Below are 24,383 nucleotides of genomic sequence, written 5' to 3'. Positions count from 1 at the left end.
GGTGAAACTGAAGGAATGTGTGGACTGGAAATGCTGGTTTTAATGAAATGAAATGTTTAGATGTGGAACTGCTTCAAGATCCCCAAAACAGAGTTCTTACAGTCTCCCTGGTGGGGAAGTTCCTGTCTTTTTCTTATAACTGTCAAGAAAGGCAGAATATTCTTGAGAGAAGCTGCTGTGAATCTTTAACATTACTTTGTTCTTATCAGAAGAGAACTTATTCCCATGTAGTGCCAATCCAAAATTCAATTTTTGCAACCCCTTGAATCTGTTGGGGAAGTGTGTGTGTGTGTGTGTGTGGGGGGGGTTGAGGGGTCATGATCCTGCTTTCAAGGGTTTACAGCCATTACTGTTTACAATGAATTCTATTGCTGAGTGGGAGGGAAAATGCCATGTTTTGGAGCAGCTAAGTGGTAAGGGAGAGAACCCTTTAAGACTGGTCAGAAGTCTTGAGAGTGAGAGTTTCTCACTTCTCCTTGGCAGTGTGTTGGGGAGGTGGCACAACATCCCAAGGGGTGACCCTCATCAGGGAGATCATACCCTAGATGCAGGTCCTTCCAGCACACCAATGATTCTCATGTCCCAAGACTGGTTACAGAATCAATGGGTCTTTAGACCTAAAGGGAACTAGGGGGCCTGGAACGATGTGGCCTGTGGGCTGCAGAACCTGGAACCCTGATCCAACCCAGGAGATGGAGGAGGTACCCAATAATGATGATGATTCAGTTGCTTACCAGTTCAATGGATGGGAGGACTTGGGGTCACATGCACTTGATTTAAAGAATTCTAAAAATATACATTTTCAATGCATTCGAACTTAAGAAGTAAAATTCTTGGTTGCTGCAGGTGGATATACTAATATCAACCTAAACATAAAACCCCAACAGCAGGTAAAGGCCATGCCTGTGTGACTGGTATGGGACACAGATGGCATTCTGGCAGCAGCAGCAGAACTAAAGAATTTTCTTCCACTCTCTGAAATTTTGACACTAGGTGCGTTTTGAGGAGTCTTTTCTGGAGAAGTCTCATTGGGTGTAAGAGTTAACTCAGTTTTATTCTGCCAGTTCTTTAATTAGGATAGCAGTTGACTTAGCAATTGATTCAATTACATGTGGATTTGGCAAAATGGTAGATGAGTAATTTTTTATTGGTATTTTTTAAAAAATGATTTCTTTGCTGAGATCAAGCAGATGCTTTCTTAATTGACCTGCATATAAATGATTGGCGGGATCCATTAACTCTCCATTTCCTTTGTGAAACATATACTCTAACTGATGCTTGGGGTTCATTGAGAGCTTGGAGCTGGTAGGTCAGGAGGCTGATTTTTAGCATGCCTGCAGTGTATGATTTGCTTCTTTCCTGACATGCTAATTCTATTTGATCATATTTAAATAATTACACAATTGAACAAGTATTACTAAAACCAGTGATATACAAAGACACAAAGAAAGGACATGTTTCCCGTGAAAATAAGCATAATGCTTTGAAAACCCTGGGTGAAGAGAAGTCGCTTTAAAAGGTTCGTTAATTTCTATTTGATGGTTACAGTACAGAATATCTGGGATTCTTGAGTCAAGATGCTTTGCACTGTCTTTGCATGCTCATTTCACTAAGGAAACTCAAATGAGACAACAGGGATGCAGTATACGTGTGGTTTGCAAAGAAAGGGAACAATACAGCCTTCTAATCAGTAAACATATAATCAAGAAAAGGCGTTGACCAAATAAAAGGACTGCTGAATAAATGTACATTTTAGATCCCTGTTACAATAAAATGTTCGTTTTATATATATATATATATATACACATATATGTATATATATATTTTTTATTGTTTGTAAGGATTCCTTCTTTGAATGACTGGATGCGCGCCCTCTACTGGTCAGAAGAGAGAGGTGCTACGGTGGGGATCACGTAGAGGCCCCACCCACGCTTTAGTAGCAGAGGTTTTTTTTTTTTTTAGTTGGATTCTGCAGATTTCCGGTTACAAGGCTGGCCGAACACATAGCTTAGTAAAATCAACATAATGAAGCGATCTTATGTCTATTTTCACCTATTTACAATAAAAATGCTTTGTGATTTAGGGAAACCTAAACCTAAAAGAGGTGATGAACATTCCCCGCCCGTTTTATTTCCTCTCAGTTACTCTGGTAATATAGTAAAATAGATGTTGATTTAAAGACAACGGCTTTCAAAGGGAACAGCTGCTATTTGGTACCGCTATTCTGAAGGGTCATGTGAAATAAAAACGATTCTGCCTATGGAAAGGTCTGATCTTCCTATGAATAAAAAAGCTAGCGTGTGCAACAGACAGAGCTCTTCCCCACCACCGCGGTACTTTCTGCAGGGAAGGAAGAGCATCCTGCAGGGATACTGCAGGAGACTTGCAGAGATGGCGGCGGGCTCCTCCCACCTCTGCGGCAGCGTCACAATCAATAATGCAGAGCTCTGCGGCAGAGGAAGTTCTTTCTTTCTTACAAGGCCTCAGGGACACTCAGAGGCTGGAACATTGACACACCGCGCCATCTAGCGTCCACGAGGCTTCAGTACCGGTTGGAACTGAAAAGTCAGGAAAAACTGTCTTGTGCATGGGGTGACGTGTAGCATTCAATAGAAGATCTAATTTAAAAGGACAAAGGAAAAACAAATGGAGCATTTATTTATTTGCCTGTCCGATTCACAATTTTAAAGCTAGAAAGAAACTCCGAGTGCCAATCATGTGCAATAAATAGATTTATCAAGCTCTGTGCCAGTCATGTTGTGGATACCAAGGCTATTAAAAATCTCAGTCTATACTTCCACGTGACCTAGTCTAATAGGAAAAATCCATATAAAAAGTTAAATTTGAATTTCGAGTTAACGATGAATAATATTTTTATTCTAAGTGTTAAATATTTTAGTATAGTCTACATATACTAAAATATTTAAGTGGGTATCCCAGCATGATGGTTACTGTTTTTATTAGCTAATTCTGGCAGTCTTCCATATAAACAGATAATTGCAGTACAGGTTTGCAAGGGTGGGTGGCAGTGCATGAATTTCTTGAAGCACTTTGTTCTCTTGGTGGTTAGGAAGACTCCTCTGGAGATTAGTCACCTATGTGAAAGTTCATCAGATAGTGGGTGGGGTTCTTCTGTGGCATAAGCAAAGGCAAGAGGCTGGGGGCTCACAGGATAGCTTCTGTGCTGCTGGAGCACACCAGGAGAGTGAGGGTGAAGGCGAGGTTGCTAGGGCATGGAACTGTGCTTCTATTGTGCTTCCCACAAGCTGGATTTTATCCCCGTATGCAAAGGGGAGTGAACAAAGGGCTTTACATAGGAGAGTGACATGACCCAATTTGCGTCTTAAAAAGACAAATTGGATAGCAGTGTTGAGGATAGATTGGAGGAATTAGGAAGCCTGGAGGCAGAGGGAGCTGGAGAAGATTGTGGGATATCAGTGAACATAAAAGTAGCAGTTTGGATGTGAACTGGGGTCTTCTGAGTGTAAGTCTAGCACGCCTGTCACTGCCAAGGGACCTCCTCACCTAATTGGATTATGATTCATATGTGCACCCATTTTTAAAATCCAGAAATGGCACACCACAGTATGCATGCTTTTTCTTCCCTGAAACATTAGCTCCGCCCACACGTGAAATACTGGAAATACTTTGTCCTCCTTTTCTCTCCCTTCCTGCTTTTCATGTAGCTGTCCTCAGTGCCTGCATCTAATTAACTCGGCCCGGTTTCTCACTCAGAGCTCCTTCTGAAAACTAGACTGACAGCGCCAAGTGACAAAGTGAATTATATCTCTCTTAGGTATTTGGCCTTGTTTTCCTTGGGCCACAGCCTGACTTTTTTGTGCCCTTGGAATGAGGGCACCTGCTTATTTTCAAGAGACTCTGATCCAAAACCCACCCAGATGGCAGAGCATTTTGTGGTTGTCAGGGGCTGCTCGTTCTTGGACTTGGTTCACTAAAAGCTGGACAGAAGGCCAAGCAGACCTTGATGACTCTTCCATCCTCTCTCCATGGTGGCGGGCATTGGCAGCGTCTCAGAGAATGCACAGGTGTTGGTTAATAAACCTTGCGTACAGGTTAGTGGAAGAAGAGGAGAGAACAAACCTATTGTTTCATGCATGTATTACTAGAATCATTTTGGGATGTTGAGGCTAAAGCTTTGTAAAAAAAAAAAAAGGAATTTATTTAGTAGAAGGACATATGGAAAAAAGGTGAGCAGTACAGTAATTAGTAATAGCAAACGGACACAAAAGGTTGCAGTAGGGTAAACACATACAAAATTATAGATGTGCTTAGCTTTGGTTTTAAAAGGAGTCATTTAAAACACCTGTTTCTATTGAATTTTCTTTGTCACTCCAGGGACTGCAGTAGCAACCTGGCTGGAAGAGTGACTGGATAATTAGAGATCTAGTTGCAGGCAGTGCCAGAAGTGAACAGAGAGCCAGGAGGAGAGGCGCAGGTGCTCCAGCACTGGTTTTGGTCCTGAGGCCTCTCAATTTTCAGGTGACAGCTTACACTCAAGGAGAACGATGATCTTGTGAGTCATACAGTATTTGTAGCACATATGAATGTGACTGCACAAATTCATTTTCTTTAATTCAAATCGAATTGGGCTCTGTACACTCCTCTCCCCATCTGGAGATGGATTGAGTCTGATGGCTCTTTGGTGAGTTCCTCCTCATCCTTAATACCACACACCACCACCTCCAGTGGAGGTCCAACAACCATCCAGGAGGCCCAGGAAGTGCCTCACAAGGGACCAGGTCTCTGATCTTCAGATTCTGAGTTTTCTGCCAATACTCAGATTGTCCACGTCTACAGAGACACTTGAGGTTTTGCAACCTCACAAAGATCTCTGGGGAGCTGAGCTGAAGCAAAGTACTGGGTGAGTACAGATCCTGGGTGTCTCCTAGAGGCATCATGGAGCATCCAGTCCCTCTGGACTCTGACCACCTTCCTTGGTTGCACTAAGGGGGCCTAAGTGCCCTGTCCTCACCCACTCCATGGACTTCACTCCCTTTCTTTTCCTCTTCCCTCCCAGCACCATCTCTTCAGTGAGTTCAAGAAAGGATAGAGCATTCCAGCAGCTTCCATTTTCTGCTTGGAGAATGGATTGGCAGGAAAGAGAAAAGACCCCACTAACTTCTTGAAATCCAAGAGTGGAGCAGGAGGAGGAAAAATATTGAGAACTCATTGTAAATTAATATCTTAATAAATCATCTGACTATGAATCATTATTAATTTATGGGCCCTGCAGAGAGGAAGCAGAGCACTGTGATAAAAGAATGCTTGGAATCTTGGCTCTCTCTTCCCGTTGGTGTCCACACCACCCTGCCCCACCTTCCTCATAAGTAAAACGATGATGATAATGATCCTGTTCTGTTACTGCGAGGTTCAAGTGATAACCCACAGCTCTGAATATAGTGTAGAATATAGTACCGAGTTAGAGGGGTGACTCATTACATGTTAGCTGTTTTTGAATTTCTGCTTTCTCTGATGCCCATATCAACCCTTCTTCCTAGCAGACTTTCCAAATGTCACTACACCAACAATGGCTGTCTGTAATGATACCTCCCTGTCCACAACCAACAAGATAGAAAGAGAAGAAAAGGGATGAGGAAGGGAAGACTCATCCTTCCAAACCTTGCCGACCTTGAGTGTGGTTCTCAACTTTTCTGCCTAAATGGCTGCTCTGGCTGGAAGAGGGAATGTTCTAGCAGGGATGATGTTCCCACCTGTCTGTCATTCTCTCTCTCTCTCTTTTTTTTTTTTTTCTCTATTATTAGGCTTTATTCAATTTTTAACGATGGACATTTCGTATGTTTATTTATTCAATGTCTGCTCTCCCAGCAGATTATATAGGTCTAGAGGGCAGGGATTAAGTGTGTTTTATTGACCAAGTACAATGACTTGGCTTTAACTTTTTAATCTATTAAATGAGGATGGTAATACTGCTTTTGCCTACTTCACTGAGCTGTGAAATTAAAAAAGATAATACATGGGAAACGTCCTTGTAAATCATAAAATGTGATGCAAATATTAGTTATGCTTAGTGTCATGTCTATTTGAATGCATATCACATGCTGAATACTTGGGAGATGAGCTCCAGGACAGATGAGCATTTTGTTATGTGTGATAACAGAGGAGAGTGCTTAGAAAAGGATGCGTGCCATGACCGATCTTATGGGTGACATCCCAGATGGCACACCGACCTCTAAAAAGACCATATTCACTTAGTTCACTTGTAGGTTTCAAGTTTTTAATCAGAAGCACCCAGGTAGTAGCTCACAGCAGACGGATTCCACGCACTGGGGGAATTTTCACAAGTTAGTTTTCAAGTACAGTGTTCCTTTCCTATCCAGAGGCAAGGATGATCAATATGACATCTTTCACTGCTTCCATAGCAGTGAGATTGCAGAGGGAGGCAAGACATTTCCAGAAAGTGACTTATGCCGTCGGCATTTCACAGATGCAAATGGGAGGAGGATGAATCTCCTTAAATCCAAATATTGCATGGATATTTGCAGCAACGTTTTGAACAGGAAGAGTTGCAACTGGAGGGAGGTGGCTGATGAACTATGTTTTGGATAAGAGTCTCCCCAAATCAAAAGGCTTGGTCTGAAACATGTAGTGCTATTGGGAGGTGGTGGAACCTCTGAGTGGTGGAGCCTTTCGGAAGGAAATTAGGTCACGGGGGCATGCACATGAAGGGGATCTGGGGACTCCAGCACCTCCCTCCTTGCTTCCTAGCTGCCATGAGGTGAGCAGCTTCCTTAACTACTGATTCTCATCGTGATGTGCTGCCTCACTGCAGGCCCAGAACAACATGACCCACCAACCATGGACTGAAACCTCTGAAATCCAAGATCCAAATATTTCTTCTTTATAAATTGATTTATCTCAGGTATTCATTACAGTTATGGGAAGCTGGCAAATACATGAATGTACTAGACCTGGAATGTGACTACTCTACCTTTGACACATGAACCAGGGAATAAGAAATTATCCATTCTGATGACCCACGTGGGGCATGAATCACTGAGGATGGGAACCCAAAGACCAAATGGTGATAAGCCAGGAGGATAAAGAGAGAAGGATCAGAATGGACCAAAACCAGACACGTTTCTTCATTAAAGCCATTCTTGGATTTTGTCCTATCTTTTAGGGAGCAGGATAAGGTGTTGACACTATAACTGCACTGGGTATTCCTTATTGTCCCATGTGCATATAATTTTGTCTTAACTGACTATAGTTTGCATGTTTTATGATGTTTCTGGCTCTCCAAGGACCCCAGATTCCCTGTGGTAGTAGGAGAACCTAGTTTTTCTCAGACCCTCAGTTCAGGTCTGACTGAGGCCTTATTTGCTGTGTCTTTGTACAGTTGTGACTCTCTTTGTGCTCACAGAAGTGAGCAATGATCCAGGATAAGTAGGGTAATAGGACAAGGTAGGACAGGAAATGGTCCCGTGGGAAAAGAAATAGGCCCAGGAATGCATGGGAAAGTGGATTTCACACTGAACCCACAGGAAGACAGCTCCATTGTAGATGTAGGATATGCAGAGACCAGAGCTGAGAAATTGGGATAAGCAAAAGTCATACATGACCACATTAGAGGGGATGGGATGGTGCCACACATATCAGAGGGTTGGGTGAGAAGGAAAAGGAGAAAGGTTAAAAACTTGTAGTAAGAGTTTAAAACAAAATTTTAATATGAATGACTATTACTAGTGTAAATGTTTGATTGTAGGCCTGGAAGAGATTATAGTTAACTTTACTTACATCTTCCATGGAACTGTGGACACAAAAAGGAGCTTATCTCAGCTGGGTGCTACAGGAGCCCACCCACATTCTGTCTAGGTTTGTTTCCCCCGCTCCCCAATCATGGTCCATCTGGTGTGAGAAATGTGTTGTAATGGAGGGCAGATGGGAATGTCAGAGAGTCAACAGCGGTCAAATCAGAAATGGCCTTTGGAAACTGGTTGTTGTTGGGAATGAGAATCTCAGGGCCAGGCTGTGATGAGGCAGGAAGGGGAGAGACCAGGCTAGTGCTCTGCTTGAGGGCTAAGGGGGAAGGAAAGCAGCCCAGAGAGGAGCTGGAGCAGGGAAATCACAGAGGAGAGGTGTAGGGCAAGGAAGGGAAAGTAATGCCTCCATTTTGCCCAAGGGCAGTCTCTGATCTCAGGCTAAGGGAGCACATTTACTCAAAGAAAAGCCATCGCTGGATCTTTCCTTGAGGCCCTGGAGGAAAACCCTGGCCCTCTCCTGACACACCTCATGCTAGCTGCAAAGGTATTTCTAGAAGAGTCACATGAAAGTAAGCAGGGTACTGAAAGGAAAGCCAGTGTGGAAGCGAGTGCGGCCGGGCCGGAGGTGGAGGTGGAGGCGGCTCCTGCCGAGAAGACAGGGGAGCTTTGTGTGTCCCGAGCATGAGGAGCTCCCACTTCCCCATCTCTCTGGTCGGCCACATCCCGGCGACATGCAGGGACTTCTCTGTTCCACTCTGCTCTTCTCTGGGCTGGCACAGGTAAGTTCTTCTCTTTCCCTTCCAGAGACTCTAGCCATTCCGAGTTCTTCAGGCTAAAAATAAAAAAAGAAGAGGATGGGGGGAAATTACTAGTGGAAACACTTCATGAGAAATAGGGAGCCATTTTTCTCTCCAAATAAAGTTCTGCTTGAGTCCATTAGCTTCATGAGAGAAAAGTGAAATGCCTCTCCCTTTCAGGTTAAGGCACTGATGCGTACTTTCAATATGTCTGAAGAGCCCTCGACTTTATGTATTTTATTCAAGTCGAACATGCACTGTGGCCCTGGGACAACGGCAGAGCTGGCTGCCACGGTGGAGTAAACACTGTTCCTTCATGCAGGATCCAGGCTGGGGCTCAACTTTCCAGGGTTGTTTGCAAAAATGTGCAAAAGAGCCCTGGAAAAATGAACTTTGGCAACAACTTTTTTTCAGTTAAGCCTGTCCTTGTTTGAAAGGAGTACTTTGGAACAAACAGACATTTTTAAAGTATTCTGTTACTTTGTCTTTTCTCGATCCATGTGTTTATCACTTTTGTGTGTGTGTGTGTGTGTGTGTGTGTGAAAGGGAATCAGTCTGTGGAGACTTTGAAATATTTCAAGCAACAGACCAAAGGGAAGTTTAATATGAGCAATTCATTGCCTTAGTATTTTTTAATGAGAAGATTAAAAACAGGGTGACTTATTTATTGATGCATTTACATGGTTGAGATTGTTGGCACAGGAGACAACTTTTGAAATCTGGTGATTTAGAAAACATGGAAGTGTCTGAGTTAATAGCTGATTTGGGCAGGGAGCAGTAGATGTGTATTAGAAAGCAAGGAACTGGAACTTGTTATACTCAGTATCGACGGATTTAAGATTTCAAAAGTATCATGAGGTGGATGTCAGTGGTCTCGGTCCTGCCCCCTGTCCCCTAGGGGGAACATTTCCTCAATGGGAATGAGACCCGGCTCTCTCTCTCCTATTCCACTTTCTGAGAAAAGGCCTTTCCTTATGGAAGGAGCTGCAACACGTTCCTAAACAGCAAGTACTCCAATATGATGAGATGAGCACACAATACAAAATAAAAACAAACACAGAAAGGTGTTATGCTCAGGGTAGTAAGAATGTATTATTTTGTGCTTCACTTTGCTTTTGTGAATTTTTCATAATGCCTACTATTTATTGAACACCAGCTGTGTGCCAAGCACTGTGCTAGGCACTTTGCCCATCTTAACATGCAAAGCAGCCTTACCAGGTGCATATATCAGTCCCATCTCACAGAGGAGGACTGAGGCTAGAAGATCAAATGATAAGAAGTCTTCTAAGGCCACAGCTTGGCTAACACTCAGATCTGGTTTTGAAATGCATCCTTTCTCTTGCATCATCCTAAGAACTCTTGTTGTCTTCAGATTTTGTTTTTGAAAACAATCAAAAAGTGTTTGAAGAAAAGAGAAAAATATAAAATTTTTTGTATTTACCCACATATTTGCTTTTCCAGTTCTTTTTGTTTCTTTGATTTCTTCTTCCTTCGTTTCTTCCTTCTTCCCTTTCTTTGTTTCTCTGTATGGTATCAAACCAGGAACATTATATCTCTGAACTATATATTAAACTATTATTAAAAATTATATAAGTATATAAAACTATTATTAAAATACATATGAACTATATATAAAATTATTTTTTAAGATGGAGTCTTTCTAAGTTACCCAGACTGCCTCCAACTTGAGATTCTCCTATCTCAATCTGAGTAGCTGGGATTATAGGTCAGAACCATCATGTATTTGTGAATTTACTATCGTAATTTTCTTAACATTTCTTGTGAGGCATGTCTCTTAGAGGCTTCTCTCAGTTTTTGTTTATCTTGAAATGTCCTTTATTTTTCCTTTATTTTTGAAAGGTAGTTTCACTGGATATCGAATTCTAGGATGACAGGTTCCTTTTTCTTTTAGCATTGTCTCTGGGCATCTTCTTTACCCTTTCCTTCTCTTCCTTCTTTTGATGAGAATTCAGATCTTATTGTTATTTTCCTGTCTGTAGTGCTTCACTCTTCTTAGGCTACTATCACGATTTTCTCTTTATTTTTGGATTTCCACAGTGTTACCTCCTGACCTCAGAGATGATCTAGAAATGCTTCAAGACTGGAAAAATATAGGGCTTCCCAGATGGGCAGTTTGGGGAGTGGATATTTTATTAGGGAGCTACAAGAAGAAAAGTAGAGAGGAGAAACCTGACACAGGAAGCCTAGTAAGCAGCAAGGCACAGGTGTGCTGCGAGGTAGGCATGGGCCAGACCAGACAGCTACCATGCTCAGAAGTTTGGATTTTACACTGTAGACAGTAGGGAACCACCCAGGGGATTTATTTAAAGAGAGGAGTAATAAAACCAGATATGGTTTTTAGAGAGATCCCTCCAGTAGCTGGGTAGGAAATATACTTGAGAAGTTATTTTGGAGGGAGGAAGACCTAATAGGAACAGCATAGTAGTGCTTAGTAACTGTGAATTGGGAGAGAGAATAAGCAGAATGTCCCACCAAATGGCTGTGGGAGGTGAGGAAGAGGAACATGATCGGAATGACTTCTATTTCCTGTCTCCAAACTTTGGAGAAGTCTGGGGTGAAAGGTGGTGAGTTTTGGATCTGAGTTTTTCCTTGGAACATTCAGGTGGAGCTGTCTGGTAGGCAGTCAGCTACATGGGTCTAGATCTCCCTGGAGGAGTCTAGGCTAGAAATTTAGTTTTGAGGTTATATAGGAAGGAGGCTGAAAGCAAGGGGGTGATGAGATTGACCAGACTGAACGTAGAGAAGAGCAGTGTCTTATGATCATGTAACACAAACCTAGATTGAAATCAAATTTGGACTAAGAGGATCCTGCTGAGGAAATGAGAGAGTATGATGAAGACAGGGGACCCCTGGGAGGACCAGGAAGAGGAAAACCAAAAGAGAGGGGAGGGATAAAAAGGGAACGTCAAAACCTTAGAGGGAAGGGGCAGGAAGAGGAGACTCTGTGAACATGAGGCCAGCTGAGAGCCATCAACCTAGCATCTGAATCACTTGTGAACATGCCTGAATCCCTGCAAAATTGAGAAGTAGGAAAAAAAAGAAAAGGTTTTAGGTTGCAAATGTTTTAGGATTCTAGCTCCACCATTTCTACTCCCTCTTTCACTTTTGTGTTCTTTATCCCTTGACCCTTCTCCCAAAGCCCAGCATTGTCCCAGTCTCATCAAATCTGTTCTCACATTGTGTGTTCAGCTTTTGAAGGGTGGATGAAGCATTGCTCTTTTTCTGGGGTTCACTTGATTTACTAATGATGAAAAAGAAAAGTTGAGGGTTTAATGGTGGAGTTACACACTAATTCTGCTCAGTGTAGCATTTTTGAGGTTTTGGTGTCTGGATCAATCTGCCTGCCCCAAGTTCCATCAAGAAAACATTGAGAGTTACTTAGGTGAACTTCTTGCTTGGCCCTGGGCTAGATACTGGTAGCACACCCACAAATGCCTTCAAGTGCCTGAGTATGGGTACATCTATGGTTAGTAGAGGAGACAGGTACTCACACGAATAATTTCAGTTGGAAGACATTTATAAGGCGGGGAGGTTATAGAAAGCTTTCTGGGAAAGGTGGTACCTAAACAGAGTCTTGAAGGGTAATAGGTGAAGAAAAAGTGAGTTTTGGTGAAGAGTGTCCCAGGCAGGAGAAATAGCCTCATATATGGAGGGAATTTCAGGCCCTTTGACTTTCTGTAAACTAAGGTATGGAAGGACTACCAGAAATGAATATTGTGCTTTGGAGCCTTCAGCTTTCCTGTAAGCCAGTGACTTTTGGGAGTGAAAGATAGGGAGAAATCCAGAATGATTTCCAGCTTACTGGTTTGGGGATCTGAGTGGATGGCAACACCATTAACTAAAATGGGAATCGATGGCTAGCCACAGGGCAGTCTGAATGACTTCCTTGAAGCTCGTAGAAGAGGATATACTCAGGAGCAGTTAATGAGTTGTAAGCTTAAGTGGTCTAGACTGGAGAAGGAGATTCCGAGATTTGTTTGGTATCAAAGCTGGTTTCCAGTGGGACCGGCCCTAGGAAGCAGGGTTGAGAGCTAAGGCTTGGGACCTGCCTGCCTGGTTGAAATCCTTCTTCTACCACTTACTTGGTATGTAACCTAGGACAGGTTAAATAGGCAGGTCCTCAACACCCTCATTTATAAACTGGGATATATAGTTCCTATATATCACCACAAATTTTGTGGCTCAAAACAACATGAATTTATTGTCTCATAGTTCTGGATATCAGAAGTCAACAAATGGGTTATATAGGGCCACAATCAAGTGTAGGCAATGTTCTTTTAGGAATGACCCGACTCCTGCCTCTGCTTCTGTCATCACATTTCCTCCTCTGATCTGCCTGTCTTCCTTTTGAATGGACTTGTGATTACATTGGGCCCACCTGGGTAATCCAGGACGATACTCACAGGATTCACTTGATTACATTTGCAAAATCCCTTTTGTTTATATGCAAGGAGGTACAGGGGCCATCGTGCATGCCTGTAATCCCAGTGATTTGGGAAGCTGAGATAGGAAGATTGCAAGTTTGAGGTCAGCCTCAAACTGCTTTAGTGAGGCCTAAAGCAACTTGATGAGACCCTGTCAAAAACAAAAAACAAAAAACAAAAACAACTGGTGATGTAGCTCAGTGACAAAGTGCTCTGGGTTCAATCCCTAAAACAAAAAACAAATAAACAAAAAATACAAAGAAGCATATTAACAGGTTCCAGGGACTAGAATGTGGACATCTTTGAGGGGACCACTATTCACCTGTCACATGAAATAATAATTACTGTATACTATGGTATGAAGGTTAAATGAAGGTAAAGGCCAAGACACAGAGGATGCATCACGTTCTTATATTTAATAATTTTTTTTCCTTTTTTGGAGTCAGCTAGACAAGTATGAAGCAAAAACCTTGCTCTCATATTCTTGATGCAGAAATCAGAAAATGAAAAACTAAACTACACAGGTAATGAGGCAGGTAGTAAGATGTGTCTGGGGAAAGGGCTGGGGTAGGGTGTTCTTTTATGAAGAGAGGTCAGAGGGTCTTACTGAGAAATTTGAGCAGACCTAGAGAGAGCAAAAGCCTGGTCTAGGGGCAGTGCCTGCGTGAAGTACTTCAAGAGTGAGGAGGCCACTGTGCCTAGAGTGAAGTGACCCAGAGGTGAGTGGGAGTAGGTGAAGAAGATTGGGAGTGAGGGCCAAATGGTGTAGAGCCTTGGAGAGCTGTTTGGGAAACCATGTCCTTGAGCAAGGAGTGGCATGATCTGGCATTTTTTTTGCCGGTTGGGGGGGGACTACTGAGGATTGAACTTGGGGGCGCTCAACCACTGAGTCATATCCCCAGCCCTATTTTGTATTTTATTTAGAGACAACTCTCACTGAGTTGCTTAACATCTTCACTTTTGTTGAACTCGCGATGCTCCTGCCTCAGCCTCCCAAGTTGCTGGAATTACAGGCATGCACTATGCATGATCTGGCATATTTTTTTTTTCTGGGTCTATATATGTATTTTTTCCACTTAGCATAATGTTCTTCTGTTTCATCCATTTACCAGCAACTGCCATAATTTCATTCTTTGGTAGCTGAGTAAAACTCCATTATATATATTTTTGCTATTTTCTTTTGTTATTTTTGTATTTACTATAGTATTGATATTATACATTTCAATTTTTTTATATTCTACCTTCAAATGAGATTATACCATTTCATGGTCAGTGTAAGACCCTTACAATATAGTATGCCTCCATTTTTCCTCTACCAACATGGATGCCATTGTGGCCACACATTGTACTTTTACAATTTTCAAATTAGTTTTTACATTTTTTCAAAGATATTTTCACTGGATGTGCAATTCTAGGTTGACTTTTTTTCCTTCAGTTGATTAAAGTTGTTATTCCATTACCTTCTTGATTGCATTCAGTTTGTTGTAAATCTTGCTTTTCTTCATTGTACAGTGTTGCTTTTTTTCTCTGCTTGCTCTAAAAATTTTCTCCTTACCACAAGTTTTGAGAAATTTGATTATGTTGTGTTCTGAGTAGTTTTAGTCATGTTTCTTATCATTATTTGAGATTCTTGGACCTATCTATAGGTTTATTATTTTCATCAAGTTGGAAAAAACAGAGGACTTTCTTTCAAATATAATTCGTTTCCTTTTTTGTCCATCTGAACCTTTAATACCAGAAATATTAGTCTGAAAGTTGCTTCACAGCTCACTGATGCATTGCTCATGTTTCTATTATTGAGGTTTTTTCTATGCCTTTTATTGGTATAACCTCAGTTCATTAATATTTTTCTTCTGCAATGTCAAATATATTTGTCCTATCCCATACATTTTTTTAAAATATTTATTTTTATTGTACACAAATGGGATACATACTGTTTCTCTGTTTGTACAGGAAGTAAAGGTATACCATTTGTGTAATCATACTTTTACATAGGATAATAGTGTTTGATTCATCGTTATTTTTTCCCCCACCCCACCCCTCTTTTCCCTCTACACATTCTTACCTCCTTCCCACCCCCAACTGTGTGGGTGTGTCATCATCCACTGATCAGGGAGATCATTCGTCCTTTGTATTTTTGAGATTGGCTTATCTCACTTAGCATGATATTCTGATCTGGCATATTTTAAAAGACTCATTCTGACTGCTGAGTGGACAAAGAAGATGGCAAGGTGAATTGTTAGGAGGCTTCTAGAATCATTCAAGTGATGAGTAATGGTGACTTGGATCAAAATGATAGCAGAGGGAATGTTATGGTCAGGAGAGCTGTATTTTAAAGGTAGGACCAGCAGGAGTTATTGACAAGATTGGATATAAAACATGAAAGATCTTAACATGCAATGATCTTAACTACAAGATGTTTTGGAAAAATAGTGAAAGGGCATTTGCTCAAATAGGAAAATACGTGAAAAAGTATATTGAGGGGGAAATTGGGAATATGTTTTTGGTTGTGTTGTTTGCTTTGCCCATTAAACACCTATGTAGAGATGTTAACTAGGCAGTTTGAGTCTGAATTCAGAAAGAAGTCTGGGTGGGAGATGAGATATGGTGGGGAAAGGTACTTTGGAGGTCTTAACCCAGGGGGCTCCAGTGTTTAGACATCAGAGAGATGAGGAGAAAGTGGCAAAGGAGATTGAGAGAGAGCAGTGAGAAAGAAGAAATAAGAAAGCAGCATCTTGGAAGTCAAGTGAAGAAAGTATTTCCGGAGAATGAACTGTGTCAAATGCTGATGATACTGTAACTCACCACATTCTATTCAATCTCATTTTGAGAAATCATCTATTCTATAAGATCTCTGAAATTACTTTGAGGAACCATTTCTAACATTGCCTTTATTATAAAAATAAAGTTCTGCTGCAGGGCACAGGGCACGGGGCCATTAGACACAACTGAAGGAGGGCCCAGAGAAGCATCAGAAGCACATCAGCGTAAACAGTTTTGTCACTGGCCCTGCAAATGTCCTCATCAGAAGCCCCGCTGCCCTCCTGGAGTGAGTTTGGTGAGGGATGGCTGCGGATGCTGCAAAATTTGTGCCAAGCAACCAGGGGACATCTGCAATGAAGCTGACCTCTGCGACCCACACAAAGGACTGTATTGTGACTACTCGGCAGATAGGCCTAGGTACGAGACCGGAGTGTGTGCATGTAAGTGTCCTTTTCCGGACCCATTGGAAAAGGCTGAGTCTAGACAGATTTTCTTCCTTTTCAATTGTTAATTTGAAGTGATGAGTTTAGTCTAGCTACATACAATGTGGGTTTGTTTTTGTGAGCCAGTGGGACTGGCTTCATCGTACTGGACAGCAAGGGAAATAGGCAGATACCTAACACATGTTCAGAAACCTGTTATTTTCATTGCATTGAAGCGATTTTGCAGTTCTTCTCAGGTAATTGCTTATAATGCTAAAGAACAGGAGAACACATATGTAGAGTCTGACTTCTTGACATGCCACACAATAATGGCTTTTGTTAACATTATCAGAAACTATCTGAATTCAGCCTTTTCTGTAACTAAAAAATAATCCCACTTAAAATATATGAATGTAAAATAGTAAGGTTGTATATCAAGAACTCAGTTTTAATCTCAGCCTTTCAAGTACAGCCATCAACTTTCTGAATCTTTTACTGCAGATTTACAAAAAAAGAAAGTGGTGTCACCCCAAAGCAAAACTTGACCCTCAGCTTGTTGAAAATCAGATGCAGATCTTCTGCCACACATTGGCAACGATCCAAAATGCCAAGTCATTTAGGATAAAAAAACCCAAAATTCCTAAGGGAAGAAAATATCAGCAGGGCAGTTATTCACTCTACAGAAAAGTTCAAGTGTGAAGGAAATTTACTGCCAGAAGTTAGGTTGTAAACATGAAATGAGCGTACATCTTTGGAATCAGACTGACTGTGAAGAGACCATCAAGTCTGGCAAACTGACACCCTCATCAGCACCATATTGTATTAAGAACAAGAGATCTAGGTTCCAATCCTGGTTGTTCTAACAGAGTGACCCTAATCATGTTGATTAATCTCTTTGTGCCTCAGTTACATCACATGTACTTCCTAGTTTACAGAGCTGACTGGGAAGATGAAATAAATGACATAAAACCTAAAATACCTAGTACAGTATCTGGTGTACAGTAGAGTTTCAAAAGCGTTTCTTATTTATGGAAATTGGTGAAAACATGACCTATTAAATTAAATATAACAAGTGGTAATTCATTAAAAATTAGCTGCATCATGGAATCTGAAACCATATCAATAACCTTTCAACTTGGTGACATTAAAATATCCAAGACCCACTGGGAATGGGTCTTTTGCTTGCATAAATTTATCATGCCATGCATTGGTTTACTGTATTATGTAGATGTTCAAACTAGATTTCATTATATATTATTTTAAAAATCTCATTGATATCGCTCTCAGCAGAAAAGTCTACATACTGGGTAGCAATAAAGAGCTCAGAGGTAGATATTTTTTCAAAATTCTAGTTTTCACTTTAAAACTTGAATTCTACAGTTGCAACAAATGCTGTCAGTTGTTTTCCTTGAAGTGACAGGATTACTCTGTTCATTTCCAAGAAAACGTCTCCAAAATACTCAAGTCTGAATAATCAGTTTATCTGTCAATTGTTTCAAGTAAAAATCCCACTAAAAAACTGGCTAGCCTGTCCCACAATTTGAATAATAGCATGGGTGCTTTTCCTCACGATGGCCATTGTACTTTAGTACATAGAATGGTCCACACATACTTCTGATTTTGTCATATAGAATATTAAATAGACATGTATTCAATATATTCAATTGAATGAGATTAATACGTTTACTGTGCTATTAAGGACAGTTTCAGGTAAAACTAGCTTTTTTCTTTCTAAGCACAAGCGCATGCAAGAAAGAATACAACTACATGTACAGTTTGAATCATGATAATGCACAAGTTTTAGCTATCATTGTTTTTGTATGTTCAGTGCAAATAGCAACAATGAAAAACATCTTTCACTAATACCATCTTTGTTTTCTGTTTTGGGGGTGGGTACTGGGGATTAGACCTAGGGGTGCTTAGCCACTGAGCTACGTCCCAGTCCTTTTAAAATATTTTATTTAGAGACAAGTCTCACTGAGTTTCTTAGGGCCTCACTAAGTTGCTGAGGCTGGCTTTGAGCTCTTGATCCTCCTGCCTCAGTCTCCCAAGTCACTGGGATTACAGGTGTGTGCCGCCACCACACCCAGACTGTCATAGTATTTTGAAAACTCTTGACCTCACAGATTCCCTGAAAACATCTCAGCTACTGCCAAGGGGTTGGTGGAACACATTTGGAAAATTGTTGATCCAGAAGGCTAAGAATATACCCCAGAGGAAGTAAAAATGTCCTTTAATTTTCAGTGAATTACCTTGCCATACTTTAAATTATGGTTTCTTTAGACATTCACTTATCCTGACTTCCTAAGAATATATTCTAGTCTATTGTTGGATGTCTGGAGAAATTTCCATCTCACCTGGCATTAAGTTCTCTCTCCAATTTTTAATCAACTCACTGATTTTTAAAAATTAATTTTAGTGCTCGCCTAGCAAGAGTGAGGCCCTGGGCTTAATCTCCAAGTACCTCACCAAACAACAACAAAAACACCTCAAAACAAAAAAAACCTTTTCTCCAGAATAGGGTTTTTATTTGGTTTTAATTCTGATAGTGCCTCTTTAATCTAAAATTTTAAACTTTAGACAGATGTTCTGTGAAGGGGATTCCAAAAGGGCCTTAAAAATCTAGAGTTGTAAAAAAATATCTAGAGCTTAACTTCATTTAAAGGAGATAGTTATATCTTTTAAGATGTATAATTGGAAGTTCAACTATTTCAAATTATGGCTTCTTTGACAATTTTCTCTTTTCAGACCTTGTAGCTGTTGGATGTGAGTTCAACAGGGTTCATTATCGGAATGGCCAAGTGTTTCAGCCCAACCCTCTGTTTAGCTGCCTCTGTGTGAGTGGGGCGATTGGATGCACACCTCTGGTCATACCTGAGCTGGTTGACAGTCATTGCTCTGGAGCTAACGGGGGAAAGAAGTTTGATCAGTCCAAGTGTGGCCTGGGACCATTACAAAGGCAGCTCTTGACAAGCTACAAGACAATGCCAGGTGCTCATACATAGAGCTATTTTTCATGTATTATTTGGTGGCTTTATGTTCCCTTTGTGCATCACAGGTACTGAGTGAATGGATGGTTAGCGTGAGATGTAGTTCAAGTGTACCATGTTACTCAGTCTTTGTCTCAGGCAGGTGTATTCTGGTAAAAATATTCCAGTTTTAAAAAGCTCTATTAAATCAGGAAACTCAAGTTTTACATCTCTGCTTATTCCTAACCTTGCCTAAGGAAAATTGACCAAATATTGTTCCTGTGTTATCCTGGGAAATCTTCTATTTGGATAGTTTTAATACAGGCAGGAAGTTTGGCCATCCAGTTCTCCAAATTTTCAAAGGCAAACTTCCTATATGATATAAGCAGAAATGCAAAGCTACTGAGTTAAAAATATGAGGACTAACAAATTTTGAACTTGTAAATATTAGAAAATATTTTCTAAAAAATAGAAAACTGATATAAAGTCCTTTTATTCACTCTAAAATTGAAGTTCAACAATTTACTACTTTTTCCTAAATACACACATGCCTCCCACACAGGCTTTTAAAAGTAACTTACCCATGTAGGTAATCAGACGAATGAAATAAGCATTTATTGACGTTTGCAGGTGCAAATGGAATTCTAGTTTGCTTTCAAGTTGGCATCTTATTTAAGTGTCAAGTATTTTGGGGACAGAAATTTCAAAAACACCAGCAAATGAAGCACAGGAGAGGAAGGACTCAAAAGGGGTGATGCTGATGCCAGTTTCTTGCTCACATCTCTGTGTTCTCATCCAGAAATGAAGAATGCCTTTTTAAAAATTTATAGTGTAGAGAAAATTGTCATAGTGATACTGAATATTTGTATATGCTAAAAACTGAAAGTTTTTTATTATGGGGATGGATATTCAATAAAAGCAACTATAATCAGAGAAATGAGTTTTAGACATTTAAAACTATGAAAAAGAATATACTCAGGGATTCTGATTATGACAGTTAATTTGAAAAAAATATTTACCAGGTTGTGGCGAATTTTTCTCTACCACACACAATTATTTAGTTACTGAAATGACACAACTCACTCTCCAAAATCTTAAAATTTATGAGCCAAGTTATTCACTTTTCTTTATATATTTTGGTGCTAGGGATTGAACCCAGGGCCTTGCACATGCTAAACACATTCTACCACTGAGCTACATCACCAGTCCCCAAATTGTTCCTTTTGCAAAATGTACAAACAGTTGGTTTTCTGTATAGGATCTGAGTGACTCAATATTAAGATTCTCAGAATCTCAGAGCAGCAGTTTTCCATAAGTAAAGCCCTTTGGATCAAGTTCAAGGTGGTCTCCTTTATGGAATTGGATCAATTTCAGTGGATTCACTTGGAGCCCGATTGGGAGAGCCATCCCCTCGTCATTCTTGGTGGTTAGGTTAGGTGATTTGCTGTAAAAAATGAGAAAATCTCCCCAAGACTCTCTGGTATTTGAGAGTAGGCCTACTTACATTTCAAGGAAAGTATATGTTCAATCTGATGTCTCTTCCTTTGCTTAACTGTGAAACTGTATTTATGATCCTCACAGGAATTTAGCTTTCAAAATTAACCACAATGACAAAAACACACTTTTAAGATATATTTGATAGTAACATATAGTCTATGGTTGGAATCTAGCTGTTGCTAGGTCAGTATGAAGCATGAAATGACATTTAATGCCCTCATACTTTCCTCAATGCTCACGAACACTAAGCTTTTACTTTATAAATCTCTATAGTTTCATGCATTTTAATGAATGTTAAATTACTGAACTGCAGTTCTTGTTTAACTTTAATTAAGGTTACTAGTAATGCAATAATCTAACCTACCTTTATTTATTGCAGATATGTGACAAGCTTGTAATCTGCTTCCTGCATGGAGGTCTTTTCTTTCTCTTTCTCTTTTTGAGATGGGGGTCTCGAACTCATAATCTTTTTGACTCAGCCTCCTGGTCAGCTGGGACTACAGGTGTGCAACCACCCTACCCAGCTTTGCATTGAGGCCTTTAAACTGCTCTGCCTTCCAGGTATCTTCATGTTTCTGCTTCCTCTCAGCTCTATGAGCATTGCAAGATCACACTGTAATAACACTGAAAGCAGGATCATGCTATCATTTTATTCAAACACAGCACATACTTCAGAGTGATATTTTCTATCAAGAAGGCATTTTTCTGAATCTTTTTAATTTTAAATCGATATTTTGAAGTAATACTCAGAACTTTGCTATGTTTAACTCAGACTCAATCACAATCTTACCCTCAAAGCATCCAATATAAGATGTACATTAATCGTAAGGAAATGCCTTGAGACAATAAACCAACATGCAGTTTGCTCAAATGAACCAAGGGCTTGACTCATTCACGAGTGTAGCAAGAATCTCCCAAAGAATTTACATGGAGATGAAAAAGTTATTTTACCTTCTCCCTTCTGTTTCTCTTAAGCACTAGACAGTGGAGTGGCTCTGTCCACTCTTTCACAGACCTATCCATAGATCCATTCATTTTTTTTTTTTTTTTTTTGTACTGGGGATTGAACTCAGGGGCACTTGACCACTGAGTCACATCTCTAGCTCTATTTTTTGTATTTTATTTAGAGACAGGGTCTCACTGAGTTGCTTAGTGCCTCACTTTTTCCAAGGCTGACTTTGAACTCAAGAACCTCTTGCCTCAGGAGTCACTGGGATTACAGGCCATTCATTCTTTCCATAGGTGATATGAAGTGGCTAGCCAATGGAGAGAGCACTGTGGATTGATACTATAGGGAATGAAACAAATAAACAAATACACATTTGCAATGACTTAGTATATAACTTTTATATTTTAGATTTTAACATATGAAATTTAACATGATCATACTATTTTGATTCATATCTTGAATTCCCTAATCCTAACATTTCAATATGTTGAAATAATATCAAGCATGAGGCAGAATCAAAAATGTATACATCAATCAGAACATAAATTTTGGTTTAATAGAATGGGCTAGAATCATGTAAATGAGTAAAGCTATTCAGTTTTTTAAAGATAAAGAATTTTTATCCCTTCTAAGAAATTGGACTATCACACTTGATTAAAAGATAATTTGGGTTGCAGGAAAAAGGGAAATAGAATGAATTAGACTATAAGCTGCTTTTATTCTGAGTTACATTATTCACAAAAATCTTTTTATTTAGCTTAATGATTAAAAATGATCTGTCTACACGAGTTCATAAATGTGTGTGTGTGTGTATATATATATATATATGTGTGTGTGTGTGTATATATATGTATGTATTTTCCCTCTGTTTTAGCTTTTAGGAATCTTCCACTTATTTGGAAAAGAAAATGTCTTGTGCAAGCTACAAAGTGGACTCCCTGCTCCAGAACGTGTGGGGTGGGAATATCTAACAGGGTAACCAATGAAAACAGCAACTGTAAAATGAGAAAAGAGCAAAGATTGTGTTATATTCAGCCATGCAACAGTAATATATCAAAGACAGTAAAGGTAAAGTTTAATTAGATTTAATTATAATTCAATATTCAGAAATCCCTAAAAAGTTATGTGTTTTGGAGGGAGGGTTAGTGTTTGATTGTTGTAAAAATAAAACCTCCTCACTGAAACAATCAAATTATCTCAGAGGAAAACATTAATCACATTTGGTGGGTAAAGTTTTGCCTGTTGATCCTAGATATTCTAACATCTTAATAATATGGGTCTTATTTTGTCTGATTTGTTCTGGTAACTCTATAGGCATAGTGTTTTCCAAGAGTAGATCCTTGATTCTTTTTTCCTTTCCACAGTAATTCTACATAGTGGAATCAAAGAAATGAATACAGAATTGTGGTTAAACAGATATTAAGACCATCAAGTAGAGAAGATCTGATCTTAAGTTATATATCACTAACTTTGATGTAGACCACACCATTTCCAAAATGCTCTATACTTACTAGATAGTAAACCTGTCAAAGGACTGTGATAATATATTTACCTTAAGATTGTGTTGATATAACTAGAGCTGGTCCCACTTTTTTTTGGTACTGGTGATCTAACCCAGGGGTGCTTTACCACTGAGTCACATCCCCAGCCCTTTCTTGAGATAGGGTCTTGCTAAGTTGCTGAGGTTGGCCTTGAACTTCTGATTCTCCTGTCTCAGCCTCCAGAGTTGCTGGGATTACAGGTGTGTGCCATCACACCTGGTTGGTCCTATTTCTTAAACTAGACAAGTTAATTATCTCAAAGGAGTAATTTTTAGAAATGCTGTAAAATCCTTCTGATTACCAACACATTCCCTATCTCATTAGCAAGCTGACGACCCAATTTTAAAGGGATTAAGATATATGCCATAGCCTTTGATATTAAACAAAACAAAGAAATTTCCACTTTTGGGGAATTGAATAAAGGACAGCAAGAAACAATGAAGACAGTGTCTTGTGATATGATGAAGTGAACAGAGAGGGCAGACTTCTGGTGAGGGGGGTTTTAATGGAAGAGAAGAAAGGGTGCTGGAAGTCAATAAATAGTAACTAATATTAATGCCCCAGAAATAATTGTTATTTTTTCAGTGCTGGGGTTTCAGAAATAATTTTATCTGTATATATGTGCTATTAAAATGTTTTACACAATATTTTTCTGTTACTATAATCAAATTTAAGGAATGATTTCTTAATTTTATGTATCTTTTCAGATTCCTAAAGGAAAAAGATGCCAACCTACTTTCCAACTCTCCAAAGCTGAAAAAATATTCTTTTCTGGGTGCTTAAGTACTCAGAGTTACAAACCCATTTTTTGTGGAATATGCCTGGATAAGAGATGTTGCATTCCTAATAAGTCTAAAATGATTACCATCCAGTTTGATTGCCCAAATGAAGGCTCATTTAAGTGGAAGATGCTCTGGATTACATCTTGTGTATGTCAAAGAAATTGCAGGGAACCTGGAGATATATTTTCTGAGCTCTTGATTCTATAAAACTAAGCACATGGGGGAAACGTTAAGGTTAGTTATCATATAATCAAAAAACTTGAATGGTTATAAAAGGGTGGCAATATTTTGAGTTTAAAACAGATTGCTTAGCTATTCTCAGATCACTATATTTAAGATATCAGAATTGTCTGAGAGGTTCTAAAAATATATATAAAACTTGAAAAAACCTGAAATTGAACTCATTTTAAAAAATATATCCTATAATGCATATAATTTTGATACCATGTAAGCAATCCATATGTAATAAAAAGTCT

The 24,383-nt window shown here is 39.7% G+C and overlaps 1 protein-coding gene across 1 annotated transcript; it reads left to right on the top strand.

Annotated features, from left to right (window-relative positions):
* Positions 1-8,473: 8,473 nt before the first annotated feature.
* On the top strand, positions 8,474-24,114 carry Ccn6 (cellular communication network factor 6). Its single transcript, XM_047559093.1, has 5 exons — positions 8,474-8,521; positions 15,893-16,187; positions 18,918-19,160; positions 22,459-22,652; positions 23,833-24,114. The coding sequence occupies exons 1-5, from the start codon at positions 8,474-8,476 to the stop codon at positions 24,112-24,114; spliced, it is 1,062 nt and encodes a 353-aa protein (XP_047415049.1).
* The last annotated feature ends 269 nt before the right edge of the window (positions 24,115-24,383 follow it).

This window comes from Sciurus carolinensis, chromosome 7 (assembly GCF_902686445.1).
Source record: "Sciurus carolinensis chromosome 7, mSciCar1.2, whole genome shotgun sequence".
Classification (NCBI taxonomy): Eukaryota; Metazoa; Chordata; class Mammalia; order Rodentia; family Sciuridae; genus Sciurus; species Sciurus carolinensis.
The sequence above is the reverse complement of the archived record's forward strand: the minus strand, read 5'-3'. Positions and strand labels throughout refer to the sequence as shown.

Excerpts from the sequence above, each read along its gene's own strand:
- Ccn6 (XM_047559093.1), top strand. The coding sequence starts at position 8,474 with ATGCAGGGACTTCTCTGTTCCACTCTGCTCTTCTCTGGGCTGGCACAG. Across the intron at positions 16,188-18,917 it reads CGAGACCGGAGTGTGTGCAT|ACCTTGTAGCTGTTGGATGT; the intron begins GTAAGTGTCCTT and ends TTCTCTTTTCAG. Across the intron at positions 19,161-22,458 it reads AAGCTACAAGACAATGCCAG|CTTTTAGGAATCTTCCACTT; the intron begins GTGCTCATACAT and ends CCTCTGTTTTAG.